At 41.1% G+C, this 14,900-nt stretch overlaps 1 protein-coding gene across 1 annotated transcript; it reads right to left on the reverse strand.

The window, feature by feature from the left end:
- Positions 1-3,164: 3,164 nt before the first annotated feature.
- znf608 (zinc finger protein 608) lies at positions 3,165-14,618 on the reverse strand (the record flags this gene model as incomplete). Its single annotated transcript, XM_080853282.1, has 7 exons — positions 3,165-3,377; positions 5,472-5,629; positions 6,179-6,581; positions 6,921-9,213; positions 9,479-9,566; positions 11,679-11,817; positions 13,836-14,618. 7 exons carry the CDS (start codon positions 14,616-14,618, stop codon positions 3,165-3,167), a joined length of 4,077 nt encoding a protein of 1,358 aa, XP_080709408.1.
- Positions 14,619-14,900: the final 282 nt, after the last annotated feature.

Consider the following 14,900-nt stretch of genomic DNA (forward strand, 5'->3'; position numbering starts at 1 on the left):
TCTACAGTGACATATCCACACAGGACAGATTAATCTTGACCAATACCTTTTGAACGTTGTGTTTCTATTGCAGTGGCAACAGACAGACACCATTAACAAGTCAGTCGTGTGTTTAGCCCTGGTATCATGTAAAATGTATCTATTTAACATTAATGTAACATTTACTTATTTCCTATCTTCCTATTTCCTAATATCCTATTTACAAGTTTGCTTTGATTTGATTTAGCCGTATAACTTTGTAACTGTTCAGTTAACGAGTCAGTTGTGTATTAAGCTGTATAACTTCACAGAATTAAAAACAAACAAATAAACGATTGTTTAAAAGCCAGGCAATCGACACTATTGATACTCAACGAAAAATTAAAGGTCCTGGTATTAGCCAATGAAATGTATCTTTTCCCCCCGTCCGGTCAGTTGACTGGTCTTAACCAATCATTACTTAGAATTACTACTTTGGCATACTGGTAACAACATCTTTATTTTTACGGGATAAGACAAAAGTTTGTTGCAAAACTGATAACTACAATTTAAACCAATCATTTTGCCATAGGGATTTTTTCTTTGGTACCTGGAAGTATTGCCTGGAAGTATATGCTAACACTAAAACCTTTAACTTCCGGTTGGCTCCCATACAGGCTCAGACGCTGATTCGACCAGCTCTACCACGTTCATTTCAAGAAGAAACCTTCCTAGGCAAAATAGACAATCTGAACAGGGCTTTGGTCTTGGTATAACTCCTAGTGCAGTCACACTTTGTCAAACGAGCGGCTTAAGTCAGAACGAGGACATATGCGTTACTTTCCATGGAAGCTATACTTCAAAGGTACACCTCATCTTCTATCTACTTACAATTAATTCACACAGCCTATCTGTGCTGCCTGTGACCAGAATAATGGATAACACCTTAAATGTGGTACATGATCTTTTCTAGTGCTTCCATAAAAATGTTGAGGAGCACCATTTGAATTAGATGTTAAGATCTCTAAGAGACTTGTTGAACCATTGTTTCATTATTGTGAATCATTGTTTCATTATTGATATTGTATCCTTATTTTCTTTCATTCACATCACAAACAACTAGTGGAGAATCCAGGTAACTTGTCACCTGTAGCTACAGGTATGTGTAGCAACATCCGAAGCAGAGCTCCAACCATCCCTCAATTATGATGGCACAACCACTGAATCATATTGCAGTTTGTGGCAAAATACTCAATCTATGCAGTGTAATGGTTGCATACAAGAACATTCATTTAGTGAGATGGGAAAGGAGAAAAGGGGAAATTGTTGCTTTTATTTGAATTGCCAGACTTCATAAGCCAAGTATAGTATAAAAATCAACAGACATTTTACTGTATAGCTGACATTTATAAAATAACAGGTGGGACTGACCAGGCTACATCAATAAGTGTTGCTTCAGGGAAGTTGCACTTGTAAACATTTTTTGTCTGCAGCACTATTCAAGTAACCAAAAGGAATGCTGATATGCAAGTGATATGGTGTCCACTACCGTACCGTGCTTTGATTAAAAACATGTAAGTTTAAGCTTTATCATTATGCTATTAAAGGATGTACAGCACAGATCTATGGCACTGGGAAGGCAAGTAGACTTGCTCTTCTTATTTGACAAAAACACAACAGACAAGTGACTGCAGTCTCTTTTAGTGTACAAATGCAATTGAGCGATACAAGAGAGTCAACTTCTCAGTCACTTCAGCCCCATCGCTATTACCCTCACTAAACACACAGTGGATAAGATGATATTAAATACATTCAATATTGCGGTCACACAACAATACGTACACAAACAGCTCAATACAGCAATTTGTGGTGGATACTATGACAATATGGTTTCACGTGTTAGTTTAATATGACAGGCCCCCAAAAGCAGATATGTTACAAAGCCTTCTCACCATGTCAAAATAAGTATATTGATAAACATACTGTACTGCCACCAATATTGAAATAGCACTGCATTGTAATCTTGTTTTCATTAACAAGAAATTAAATTGGTTTCTGCCTCCCATCGAGGCAATGAATAACACCATGGAATTGATGTCTTTTGAATCGTTATATCCTTATGTGAGCCAGTTCCACCATCCACTGATTCACATTTCACCATCACTGTCTGCAGGGAAAGAGAAGAATGTTAAAAAATATAACGTGTACAGCAGATACTGTATATGGAGATGTCATATTCATGTATTCATAATTCATTTCATATTTATATTAGCATTTTACAATAAATTCACCATGCTTTCGAAATGTTAATAACCGCGTGTAAGGTTTCATTCACACTCAGTGGTAGACATACCATTGGATGCATTATGTGTCTTTTGACTGGAGACCACGGCCGTGGGGCTCAACCCTAAGGGGATGAGACAGACCATTAAGACAAACATCTTTATGACACTTGACTTTACATACATTTTCAACAGAGCCATTTTAACGAACCTGAAGAATTCTCCTGAAAAAATAGGTCTCTGTATATGTGGTGAGTATGAATAGGTTCAGGTGATGGGAACTACTCCCCATTGTGACCTATTCTCCAGTGATGTAGACCTCCAGTGATGTCATCTCTACATAAAACTGTTCTATTGTTTGTTGTTTCAATACCAGGGGGACTCATGGAGTAGAGTGGAGTGGATCTGAAATAACATCCTGTCTTCTTTTGATCAAACGCATGTAAAGTAATGTTTAACTATTTTCAACTGAAGTAATTAAATGGTAAATCATGTTACCTGCTAGCATCCCTGTTATGAAACCAATAGTGTCAAGTTCAATGGTATATGGATGCTATGGATATTTAAGCCACCTTTGTAGCGCATCATGACAAAATACTGATCAGGACATTCTTTGGAAGCATGCCAACTTTTGTGAGATTTTATCAATAGAGCTGCTATAACAGATATATTGTGGTTTCTGAAGAATCACTCAATCTACAAAGTTCAAACTGGGTATGCTTTTACTTGGCCATAGTTGCTAATAGATTCTAGCTTCCAGCTCTCCCTTTACCTGTTCAGTCTGTCAAATCATTGTGCCATTGTGAACACTGCTTCAACTGCTTGGACCCTGAGGACTGCTGTTTGTGATTATCATTACATTTTATATTAGAGAGTTCCACTGATGTAACCAGCTTGATTCTTATGAAAGTTATATGCCTGATGCTATATCTGTGTACTTGGAGGTACAGTTGATCTGACAGTTGTCTCTTGGCTGTGTTGCTGTATACCTGGATAGGGATCGTACTGTCCAGGCATGAGAGTGTAGCCCAGGCCAAGGTGAGTGTGATGGTGGCTATGGAGATGCTGTGAGTAGGGGACCGGCTCTCTCTCCTGCTCCAGGTCTCGCTCACGCTCAGGAGATCCTCTCTCGCCAGGCTTCACATGGGAGAAACACAAAGGAGATAAACAAGAGAAATTAACCAACTATATAACTTGAGACTCTATGCCAACAGTGCTTTGCTTAGCTATTAAAGTGGAAATTGATTTACTGTGTGCAATAACTGTGACAGCTTCACTGCAGGGCGATAATATAGGGTTTGTCAATGTTTTTGTTTGTTTACGGAGTTTTGGTCAATGATATATACTTAGACTTCGTCCAATCCACATGAAACTTGAGATGTTTGTAGCCACACATGGTTGATAGAGAATATAAGGTTTGTGTCCCTATTAGGGCGTGTCCCATGGTGCAAGCACCACCCTACCCGCACTTTTTGGGCTCCACACACTGCATCGCTAGCACACACTGCATCGCTAGCACACACTGCATCGCTAGCACACACTGCATCGCTAGCACACACTGCATCGCTAGCACACACTGCACCGCTAGCACACACTGCATCGCTAGCACAAACTGCATTGCTAGCACACACTGCATCGCTAGCACATTTGTTGGACGCACGTCAAATGCAGTAGTACAAGAATGGTTAAATGGTTCTGTTTGCAGTAGCATAGGACTTGTTGAATGGTTCTGTTTGCAGTAGCACAGGACGGGTTGAATGGTTCTGTTTGCAGTAGCACAGGACTGAAAGTTGTAAAAGTGCCATTGGAGTACAGTGCATACACTCACCCAGTTGGCAAAATGTGAAATCAATCAGTGAAATTAATTATCAACCAAACTGACAACAATATAAGGACTTCAATAAAACGAGACATTCCTGCTTCTCATGGGGAAAGTGAACTAGTCTTCATTCAGCTCAGCCTTTAGACAAAAATGTGAGTTAAACGTTGACTTGATGAGGACTCAACACTGACTGATTTCAGACACCTGGACAATATACGTGTTTCCCCAGGTTTTATGTAGAGCCTTCTACAGTGCCTTGCCAAAGTATCCACCACCTTTGGTATTTTTATTATTTTGTTGCCTTTCACCCTGGAATTTAAATAGATTGTTGGTGGTCAGTACCATTTCATTTGCACAACATGCATACCAATTTCAAGAAGCTTAATATTTTGAATACGAAAAAAAAAAAACTTGAGCGTGCATAACTGTTCACCCCCTCCCCCCTGTCGGGGTATGTCTCTATACGTTTGGAAAGTTTGGTGTTAGGTTTGCACCAGACATAGCATTCTCTTTTATGGCCTAAAAAGTTACATTTTAGCCTCATCTGACTAGTGTACCTTCTTTCACATTTTTGGAGACTCCCAGATGCCTTTTGGTGAACTCCAAACGTCTTATTTTGTCTTTAAGCAGTGGCTTTTTTCTGGCCCTTCTCTTTGGAGAGTACTGCTGTAAATGGGTCCTATGGTCAGATCCTCCACTCTCTGGAACTCTAGAACTCTCTGGAACTCTAGAACTCTCTGGAACTCTGGAGCTTTCCAGCTCCTTCAGGGTTACCTTTGGCCTCTTTGTTGCCTCTCTGATTGCTGCCCTCTTTGCCTGATTTGTTAGTTTTGGTGGATGGCCCTTTCTTGGAAGGTTTATTGCAGTGCCATATTATTTCCATTTTTGAATAATGGATTTAATAGTATTCCGTTGGATGTTCAAAGCTTTAGATATTTGTTTTATAACCCAACCCTGTACTTCTCCAGAACTTTGTCCCTGACCTGTTTAGAGAGCTCCTTGGTCTTGCCTGGTGGTGCCCCCTGCTTAGTAGTGTTGCAGACTCTGGGGCCTTTAGAACAGGTTCATACATAGTAAGATCAAATGGCAGTTAGATTGCACACAGGTGAACTTTATACAACTAATTATGTGATTCAGAAGGTAATTGGTGGCAACAGATCCTATTTAAGGGCTGCATAGCAAAGGGGCTGAATACATATGCACACACCACTTTTCAGCTTTTTATTTGATTTTTTTTTTCACCAATTTGGATTTGTTTTGTGTAAGTCCATGGCTTAAAATTATAAAGTAAACATTTCAATTAGAGGTTTGTAATGCAAACTAAATAGGAAAAATACCAAGGGGTGAATATGTTTGCAAGGCTTCCCTGTATTTGAATTGAGGACAATGTCCACCTGGTGCCAACCTACCACAGGAGATTTTCCATGGTATGGCAAGTTATGGTGCAGCCTTAGCTCCAGGGGGCTGGAGTCACTCTGAGGCTTAGTGTTGATGCTGCTGTTATTGGACTGGGATAGGTCGACCTCCTCTCTGCCTGCAGTCTTCCCGTACAGGGGGTAATGGAAACCTGATGGAGAAGAAACACATGCTGAAAATAACCAAGGTTAAGAAGTGCATTCTCTACTCTCCCAGATGCAGTGGGTTACTGGGATGGTCACCTTATTGCCTTATGATCTCCAAAAGACAGTCCATCAAAGCACTGACCTAGGTGAACTCAACACAGTATCTCAACTAATAAGTATCACCTGATCAGGCCAGTCAGGTCTGCATTGGTGCACCATCAACACCCTTCACAAAAACAATAGGTAACCTGGCAAAAGCAACAAGGATCATATAAAACTCATTGTGAGGCTTGCTCCTACAGATTCCCTTTCAAAGAATATCCAGTGACTGCTTGGCCATCAGGAGCGTGTAGATCTTTTTGAGCCACTAGATCACCCTCTTGGTTCTAACTCCTGCTTCTCAACCCATGCTATTTGCCACACATGCACCCTTCAATTCAAAATAAGCCCATGATTCACAGAACTACTAACCTTATGAAATAAATGTAAATTCATTTGAAAGTACTATCAAATACTACGACAACCTAAGACAACTAAATTGACTGTTTTATTACCTGCGTAGCTTGATACTAGTGCTGGGGACATGACCCTGTAGGCATGGTTAGTGGGATCACACAGGTGCAGGTAAGGGTAGGAGTGCTGGTACTGGACATACGACTGCTGAGGGCTCAAAGCAGAGGTCCCAGATCCCTGAGTTGTGTTCTTCAATTCCTCTGTCACTTCCCCTGACATGTCTTGATCATCAGTTTGATCATCAGTCTCCTCCTGGTCATTCCCAAGAGCCTCTAGCCGCTTGTTTAACAATTCGGCCCCCATCTTGCTGTCTGACTCGGGAGACACATCTGGATCTTTAGCCTTGTCTGAGTGGAGCTCTGCAGAGCCCTTGTTGATATCCTGGTTCAGCAGACTGCTATATTTGGCAGTGTAAGGCCTGCCCCAGCCGAGGGCCTCACAATCCTGCATCAGGAGGAAAGACTGCTATCAAACGTAGGGTATATTCTTTTCCCTCTTTGTGGTTGGTGTATGAGACTCATTTGATGTGTTTCAAGTGTGGACACTAAACATCCATTATTAGAGTTTTAAAAAGATGCTTACATGATACGTACAAAATCCAATACAAACACACTTATGAGTCAGCAATGGGACTGATAAGATTACATGACAGACAGCATGATGCTTATGATTTCAACATTTAGCATGGTAGATTCTTGTCACCACATTAATTATGTTCCTCATATATTTCATGATTTGGCATGAATGTCACTATCAACTAGAGAACACATTATGGCCACTTACATTAACACATGATACATTTGAGTCCACTAGGATCTGTTCAGTCGAATCCCTGCCAGATTTGAGCTCCTCAGACTCTAGTCTCTGGTCTTTCATCATTGTGATGAGCGTAGACTTAACCTGCTGCTTCTCCAACTCTAGGTAAGGGTGTCCAACTTTGCTGCTACTGGTTTTGATTGAGTTGACCCCTTTAGATATCACTCCCAGTAATGGGATCTCCCTCAGATCCTCCTTCTGTGGCTCTCTGTGATCCAGGTCCCTCCCAGCTGGAGTTCCCTTCTGTTTGTTCTTCTGCATGTCCTCAGAACCTGTTTCAATAGGCGCTCTGCTCTGGGCAGCTGCTGACAAAGTTAGCAGCTTTTGGTCCACTTTGATACTTCGAGAATATTGTCCATAGTAAAGTGACTGAGCCAATGCAGTCTGTGTCTCTGTCATAGCCATGTGAAGCTGCGATTGAGAGCTGGAGGTACACGTGTCCTTCTTCTTTGCATGGGTTGTTTCTGTGATTTTAAACTCCTCTGTAGCCTCCTTTAAATCCTCCTTTTTTGTTTTTCCATCATATGCTGTGGAGACCTTCAGAAACGTGGAGGAGTTTGTCTGCCCTGCATGCACATACCCTTGAAGACAGTAGGAGTCATATCCATGATAGAGAGGAGAGGACTGGGCTTCTTTCAGGGTACCAGAGGCAAGCCTGGCATTTGTACAGTGACCAGGGTTTGACTCCGTAGCAGCGTTTACCTTTGACTTTGTGTTTAAGCGACCATCTGAACCACCATCATCAGCTGCATCTGATATGTCTGAATAAGCTGGGCTGTTGGTCTTGCTGGTAGTACCTTCACCATTGGCCAGACTGCAGGAGTCAAGTCTAGAGCAACCTCCAATTGAGGGACTGGGGGCATTGTCAGTGAAAGTGTACACTTTGTCTGCCTCTGCTCTTATGCTTGCCATTCGGCTCTCCTGAGTTTCACTCGGACCACTGGGGGCCTCCTGCTTACTCAGATGTTCCTTCAAAAGGCTGATGGAAAAGTCCTTTCCCATTCCTTTAGCGTCGTCCATCTTTACATGTACATTTTCAGACTTTGTACTCCTAATGTCCTTGCAATGTCTGTCTTTTAGTCTTTGTTTATCTTTTCTTTTACCGTCTTTACCGCAAGAGACCAGGGTCGAACTTGGTAAATTAGACTGCACAATCATATCCAGTTTTGGTTTGATGGGTTTTAGAGCAAGGCTCTTGGCTTTTGTGAGAGCAACAATGGGTGATGAGTGTTGACAGATGGTCTCAGTACTGCTGGGAGAGAATGTTGTTGTAGGAATGGCAATAAGCTTTGGTGGGGCGGGAGTCGTCACAATAAACCTACCAGCTCGAGCCTTTGATGAGCATTTGTCTGTTCTTCCCATTTCTTTCCTACTCTGGTCATCTACCTCATGCTTGTCAATCACATCCTCAGCCTCCAACTTTGGCATTTCCACTGAGGAGCTGCGATCTGCAATGAGACAATTCTCCAAAACCACTGTCATGTTGGAAATGATTGGTAGGTTACTCAAGTCGTCAGCGGGTCCTTCTTTGGTCACTGCGTGCCTTCGTGATTTAGAAGCCATTATGGCTCCTGGGTCATTATTCAGCATCATCTTTCTGCTCTTTAAGGGTCCCAGCACTCCAAGCTTGGGTGGAGAGTTTGCTTTCTTTGAAGAAGAGGGGGCGGTCTCAGTGCAGCTGAAAGCCAGGCTTCTCAGGGGACCCTCCTCATCATCAGTCAGTCGATCCTCAATTTTCACCTCAAAGTCCTGCTTCGTATCAGTGTCCAAGTGCGCGTGTGATTGATGGTACCGCAAGCCATTGATGTGCTTGTACTTCTTGTTGCAGTTTGGGTGCGGGCAATCAATAAGCATGGGCGAGGGGCATGCTTGGTCAAGGAATACTGGATCAGACTTTCCCTGGGGCGTGGAGGGTGCGCTCCGGGATTTGGCTCGTATCCGTTTCCCATTCTTAATGTCTTCAGTGACTAGTGTCAGATCCAGGTCCGTGGGAGCTTTGATCTTCCTCTTCCCTTGTGACAGTGGACTAGCCTTGAGCTCCTCCTCAGTGTAATACGGAGGTGTCCTGCAGTCGCTCAGCAAGTTAAGGCTGGCTCTGCGTCCTTTACTGCTTATTCCGACTCCGCGTCTCTTATGGGGCAGCGCTCGGACTTTAGGAAGCACCGGCTCCACTATGGCCTGGTCAGGGATAGCCAGTCGCATGCGTTTGCTGCGACCCCGTCCTCCTGTCTCGGCATCAGTGCTTGGTGAGTCACAGAATCTTAAAATGAAAGCAGGCAGAAATTATGATTTTATGTATTTTATTGACAAAATATGCAGCACAGTTGTTTTTTGAATTTACTGGGCAGCTTGCAGGAACTTGTAAGTTCCTGAATGATTGGCTTTCTCTTGCTCATTCAAGTCCTGATGGAAGCACAATAATTTTCAGTGAGTGATAGTGAGTAATAACATCAAAACAGTAACTGTTTTCTGTTGACAGTTATCAATGCAATTATCACACAACATTCACTCTTTAAATGACTTACCTAGGGGGCGCCCAGTCATGTTTGGTACAGTCCAGAAGTGTTCCGACATATGTCCTCTTCCTCCATGTAACATTAACTACAAGTACACCTATAATTTAAATAGAAATTAACTACAAGTACACCTATAATTAAAATTGAAATTTACTACAAGTACATCTAGAATAAATATTGAAATTACAGGCAGCCACAGCAGTGCATGTTATCTTAGTGATCTTCCAGCATGATCATATTTCTAATAACAAAAGTATTTACAGCAATCATTACAATTAATATTAAAAAAACATCACCTGCCTCACTATAAAAAAGAATGCTTATATTTTCTCATCATCAATGATATCTACTGAGGAAAAATAATAGAAAAATTCTCAAAAGTTAGTTAGTTTCTTTTGTGGCATGTTGATGACAGAAATTAAACTCATAACAGACTGTACAGCTGTCAATTGTGCCACATTACACCAGGTCAAAAGTTCAAGACCCCCAGTCTGATATATCCCCAACACCAGTTTACAAGAACCGGGATCTTTATCTTCTTGTTTCTGTTGATCATATTGGATATACTGTATTGTTTAAGAACTATGGTATGTAGTTACCTGGGATATTATTTATGTTTAAATTATCAGTAAAAGCCAATACAACTATCAGATCTGTCTACTGGACATTGCCTTGTAAAGGTTAATTCCAATGATTCTTCTCTATTTCTACAGTGTACATGGAGGAAACAACCAATTTTTTTTTTGTTACAATGTGCACAGATTGTTCACTGTATACTGATTGTTGACAGATTGTTTGTACCATAATCTCCACACAGTTGGAAAGACCTTCCTCCGTGTATCCATATGGTGAGTAATAAAATGGTGGTTAGCGATTACCATGTGCTTAATTAATATGCATCCAGTGTCTCTGCCTCCCTGAAACGGCAGAGTGGCTGATCCCTCGATACGGCTACAATTAGACTGTTAGCTTTAAATCGTTCTTTCCAAAGTATTGTTTCACTTTCATAGCATTATATATAAGAGGCACCTTATACAACAAAAACAAGGCTTACACCCATACCAAAGGATTTCATTTAGTTTTTAAACAGTTGTAGTATCTGCACTGACCACAGTTCTCAGATACAACAGAAAACAGACCATCACAAGGAAAGAGTTGACAATTCATAAAAAAATGTTTGGATGAATTCAGTGCTACAGGACCACACATGATTAAGCCATATCCTTAGCGTAACACTGAAGAATGCCACAGGCAGCCAACTTCTGATACCTTCAAAATACAGAAACCAGCCATGTAACCCAAGCCCAGCAATGTAGCCTTTGTAGACCTATGAGCCGCTGTTCAAGTCTTATCAGTATTACTGGACAGAACAGCTGTGGCAGGTATCCCTCTGTTATTAACTGAATCTAGCCCTATCTTTAGTTTGGTCACAATCCACAGAGCTGAATCTGGAATCAGGACCATGGACAGCATCATTATGCGATGTTCCTGACAGCTGCTAAGGCCTGAGGCCTGTACAGTTATCATGGATGGTTGCACCACAACTACTGCATTTAGTAGGCTTCAACTGTAGAGTAAAGAGGGCATGCTGATCTGAAAGACACTGCAAACTGAATTGATTATTGAGACCTATTATTAAGTTTAAAAAACAGTGGTAACTACAGCGTGAATTATGCGATTATAATGTACAGTATAAAAGCTCCATTCAGAATCTTGACTTGAACTGAAATCTTGACTTGTCTTGATTTGAATATGATTATGACTGAATAGGTCACCAGATATATTTTCATGAATGTGTAATAGCTTGTATAGGGTATCTTACACAGCACTTTGTATATTGTATATGTGCTCTAGACCATACCACTGAAAGAAATGTGGGAGGTAATGAATCAGAGGTGCTCACTATCAGCTCTCTATCATAAGCTTGACCAGCAACCTGACTGTGTCAGCCCACAGTGTAACGTGATTGTGTTGGAGACCACTCACTTACAGCTAACATGGCTGTATTTATCACACTGAAGTCCTATAACTTCTATACTGTACAAATGTCATGAATTGTTTGACACAGGATCATACACTGACCTAAGTCTTTGGGCTGGGACTAACATACAAAAATAAGGAACAAACATTGTTTGTCAGGTTTAATCACTATAACAATTCTCAGCTTCTAAACATCGCTTCTAGTCAGGGAGAGTCATATAAAGCTCACCCTCCTCAGTCTCATGCCACACGATGCCCTCCAGATTGACACTGGTGCCTGGCTGACAGGGCCCTGTGTGGGCTGCTCCATCGCTGGCCTTCTCTGGCTCCTGTGTGCTGGTTCCAACCGAGCGCGTCCGCACCTGCAACTGCACAGAGCCAAGGGTAAATACACAGCTAAATAAGGCCAGCAATAGAATGACCTGATGGCATAGGCTATCACGTTCAAAGTTGTTTTAGAGAGGATATACTGTAAGTCCAAACGGAACATGCCAGAAGCAGCACAATCATCATTATGTTTTAATGCAATCAATGAATAAAAAAAGCACCTAACTTTTCTGTCTGTGTCAATCTCCTCTAGAATGTTTCATTAAGTGCAATAAACTATTTCAGCATTAGTATTTCTCCTTCTTTCTTTCACCTTTCTTTATATCCAATCATTGTTATCCTATCACATGACAAAATATTATTCTTCCTTGAAATAATGAATCAAATGTTGGCTAACTAACTACTGCAGAGAAATTACTATTTTGGACAGTGACATCCATTAGCTGCTAGTATTTAGTTCCATGCATGATCATTCAATTGCTCGTATGTGCCTGTCCAATCTTACAGTATCCCAGGTGATGTAAGGTTATACAATCTTTTTCAAATGAATCTCACTGACTCCTTCTGATTTTTTAATGTGTAATAGTTTAAGTAAATACCATCAGGAGGTGAATGCTACCAATGAACGTTTTTAGAGTACTCAACATATCATGTGAAGTATGTATGTATGTATGTATGTATGTATGTATGTATGTAATGTATGTATGTATGTACAGTATGTATGTATGTATGTATGTATGTAAGTAGGTATGTTATTTTATGAAGGATATGTTAGTGGTGATGCAACATTCTGTTCTCATGGCCTAAAGAATGACATTTAAACATATTACATGTCATAGCATAAATCCTAATAATGTTACTCAAGTCATGTGCTCTTTGTTCTCTGCTTGGTTAAACACCTTCAAATAAACAATGACAACACTTCCTGGGAATAAAGTCATTTCCAAGCTAATTAAGGCAGCTTTCACAAACATTGCTTCGTTGTTCGCAGTACCACATATTTTGTCTTTGAGAAAACATTTCCGCACCTGCCAGATCATATTTAATGATGCTCAGTTTATAATGACATTTAAAACTACAGATGAAAAGATGGCACACCTCTCTATCTCTCTCTCTTGTTTTTATTTGTTTCTCTTGGCCTTCGCTCATATTCATTCATATAAACATTAACTTGGAAAATCCAGAAGATAAAAAAGAGGCGGTACAAAAGCACAAAATAACATATCAATGGATCAAATCTAAGGAGTGAAAGGCTTAAAAAATGAATAAGGGCAAGGAAGTGGAGTTGCTACCAGCCATCACCCCCACACCAATAAAACAGTTAATAACATTTGACTACAACCTGGAGACAAGACCACACAATGATGCCATTGTCACAGGAAGAGTAGTCTCATGGAAACAGCAGCCAGAGACCTGCAGTAGGAGCAGCATGAGTACTATTTGACAATGGAGGAAGGAACAATTAGGCCTACAATCCATGTTTTTGACTGCACATAGATAAATGCAACATGTCTGTCTACATGGATCATGTCACATTAATAGCCTCAGTAAACTTCAACGTGAAAGGCTTTGACAGTATTTTTTCTCCCACGACATAGTGTAGAACAGTCTATTTTTACTAGATCGTATGTTAATGCCAGCAGTGAGATCCCACTTACTTTGACAATAGATATTATATTTGGCGCAAAAAGTCAGCGTTTCAAAACAGAAATATATTTTTGGTCATCATTACCATGTTGGTTGAAAAGAGATCTGCTCTAAACCATATTTTGACAACATGACGGAGAGGGAATTTTCGGACACCTTTGTAAGGGTCTCTCTGGCCTACTCCACCCACCCACTTAAGCTCTCGCCACGGTGCTTTTCTTCTTTTATTGGAGGTATTTTCATAGATGGCATGGTAATTCACGCTGACACACCTCCATTGCGAAATCGAGGTATCCACAAATCCAGCGACCAGCTGACATTTTGACAAATGACATGTGAAAAAGACAATTTCTCTACACGCACACTTAATAAATAAGGAGTATTTGCAAACGTTCTTCAGTCTCCGTCTTACCGTTTTCTGTGTCCTCGCCGGTGCGTCAATTTCCTCGATCTTGTTCACAACAATAGCGCTGCCCATTATTCGAGCGCCCACTCCCCCTGTGCTGTCTCCCATTTCGCTGTCTTCACAATGACATGGATTCTCCTCACCTTCGACAGCGCAGTCATTCTCAGACGCACGCACCCCGGTAAAACCAAGGCTTGCCAGTGCATCACTTTGCTTTTCCTTTCTCGTCCGAACCGCATCCCTTTCTCTTTTCAAAGTCCTGCTATGGTTTTTACCCCTTTTCTCCTCTTTGCCTTTGGCGCAAGAAATGGTTACATCACTTGTGTTTAGCTTGCTGTTCTCCTGGTCCGCTGCCGAAATCATTTCAGTACCCTCTTTGAGGCGTCCTTGACTTTCCTGTCGTTTACCGATGCATACTTTAGGAATTCCGTACGCCGTGTCAAGTGATACAATGTTATCCTTCACGTTCGAAGAATTGCTCTTTTTTACTTTAAATTTCTTCGACTCCTTGCTTGCATTTCCCCGGGATACAGAAGGCGGCTGTGTGGATGGATTCGTAAGGCCATCCAATACTGTGGTTGCACAACTGAACGCTAAATCCTCACACCGTTTTACGTTGCTTTTTATATTCAAAACGCGATTCATCTCCAACTTGCGTCGATCTTTCTCCAGATCAGCATCCAAATTAAAAATCAGATGGCCAAGACCAATCTCCCAGTCATCGCCACTGTCGTAGGTGTCGGCTCCGTTTGCCTTAATACTCTCGTCAACTGATGAAATGACTGACATTCTCGAGATAGGATTTCTGACAGAAAAACGGTGATGAATCCTAAATCAAGTGGGAGGGCGAGAATTAATGAGGTCCAATTGCACCTGGCAAGTGGAACATTATTTTTGGGCATTTGCTGTATGATTATCCTAAAAGTAAAGCCTTAGGGGAAACGCAATCTGAAGGTTTATTTGTTTAGTCACGTTTTGGGCCTATTTCATTTCTGTTTAGGCAAGTAGCCTACCCTATCGTGTGTTATGATTATATTTGCACTTGAATCTGTCATCTGCATATTAACAACT

Source organism: Sprattus sprattus (genome assembly GCF_963457725.1).
Source record: "Sprattus sprattus genome assembly, chromosome: 16".
In the NCBI taxonomy this organism is placed as follows: Eukaryota; Metazoa; Chordata; class Actinopteri; order Clupeiformes; family Clupeidae; genus Sprattus; species Sprattus sprattus.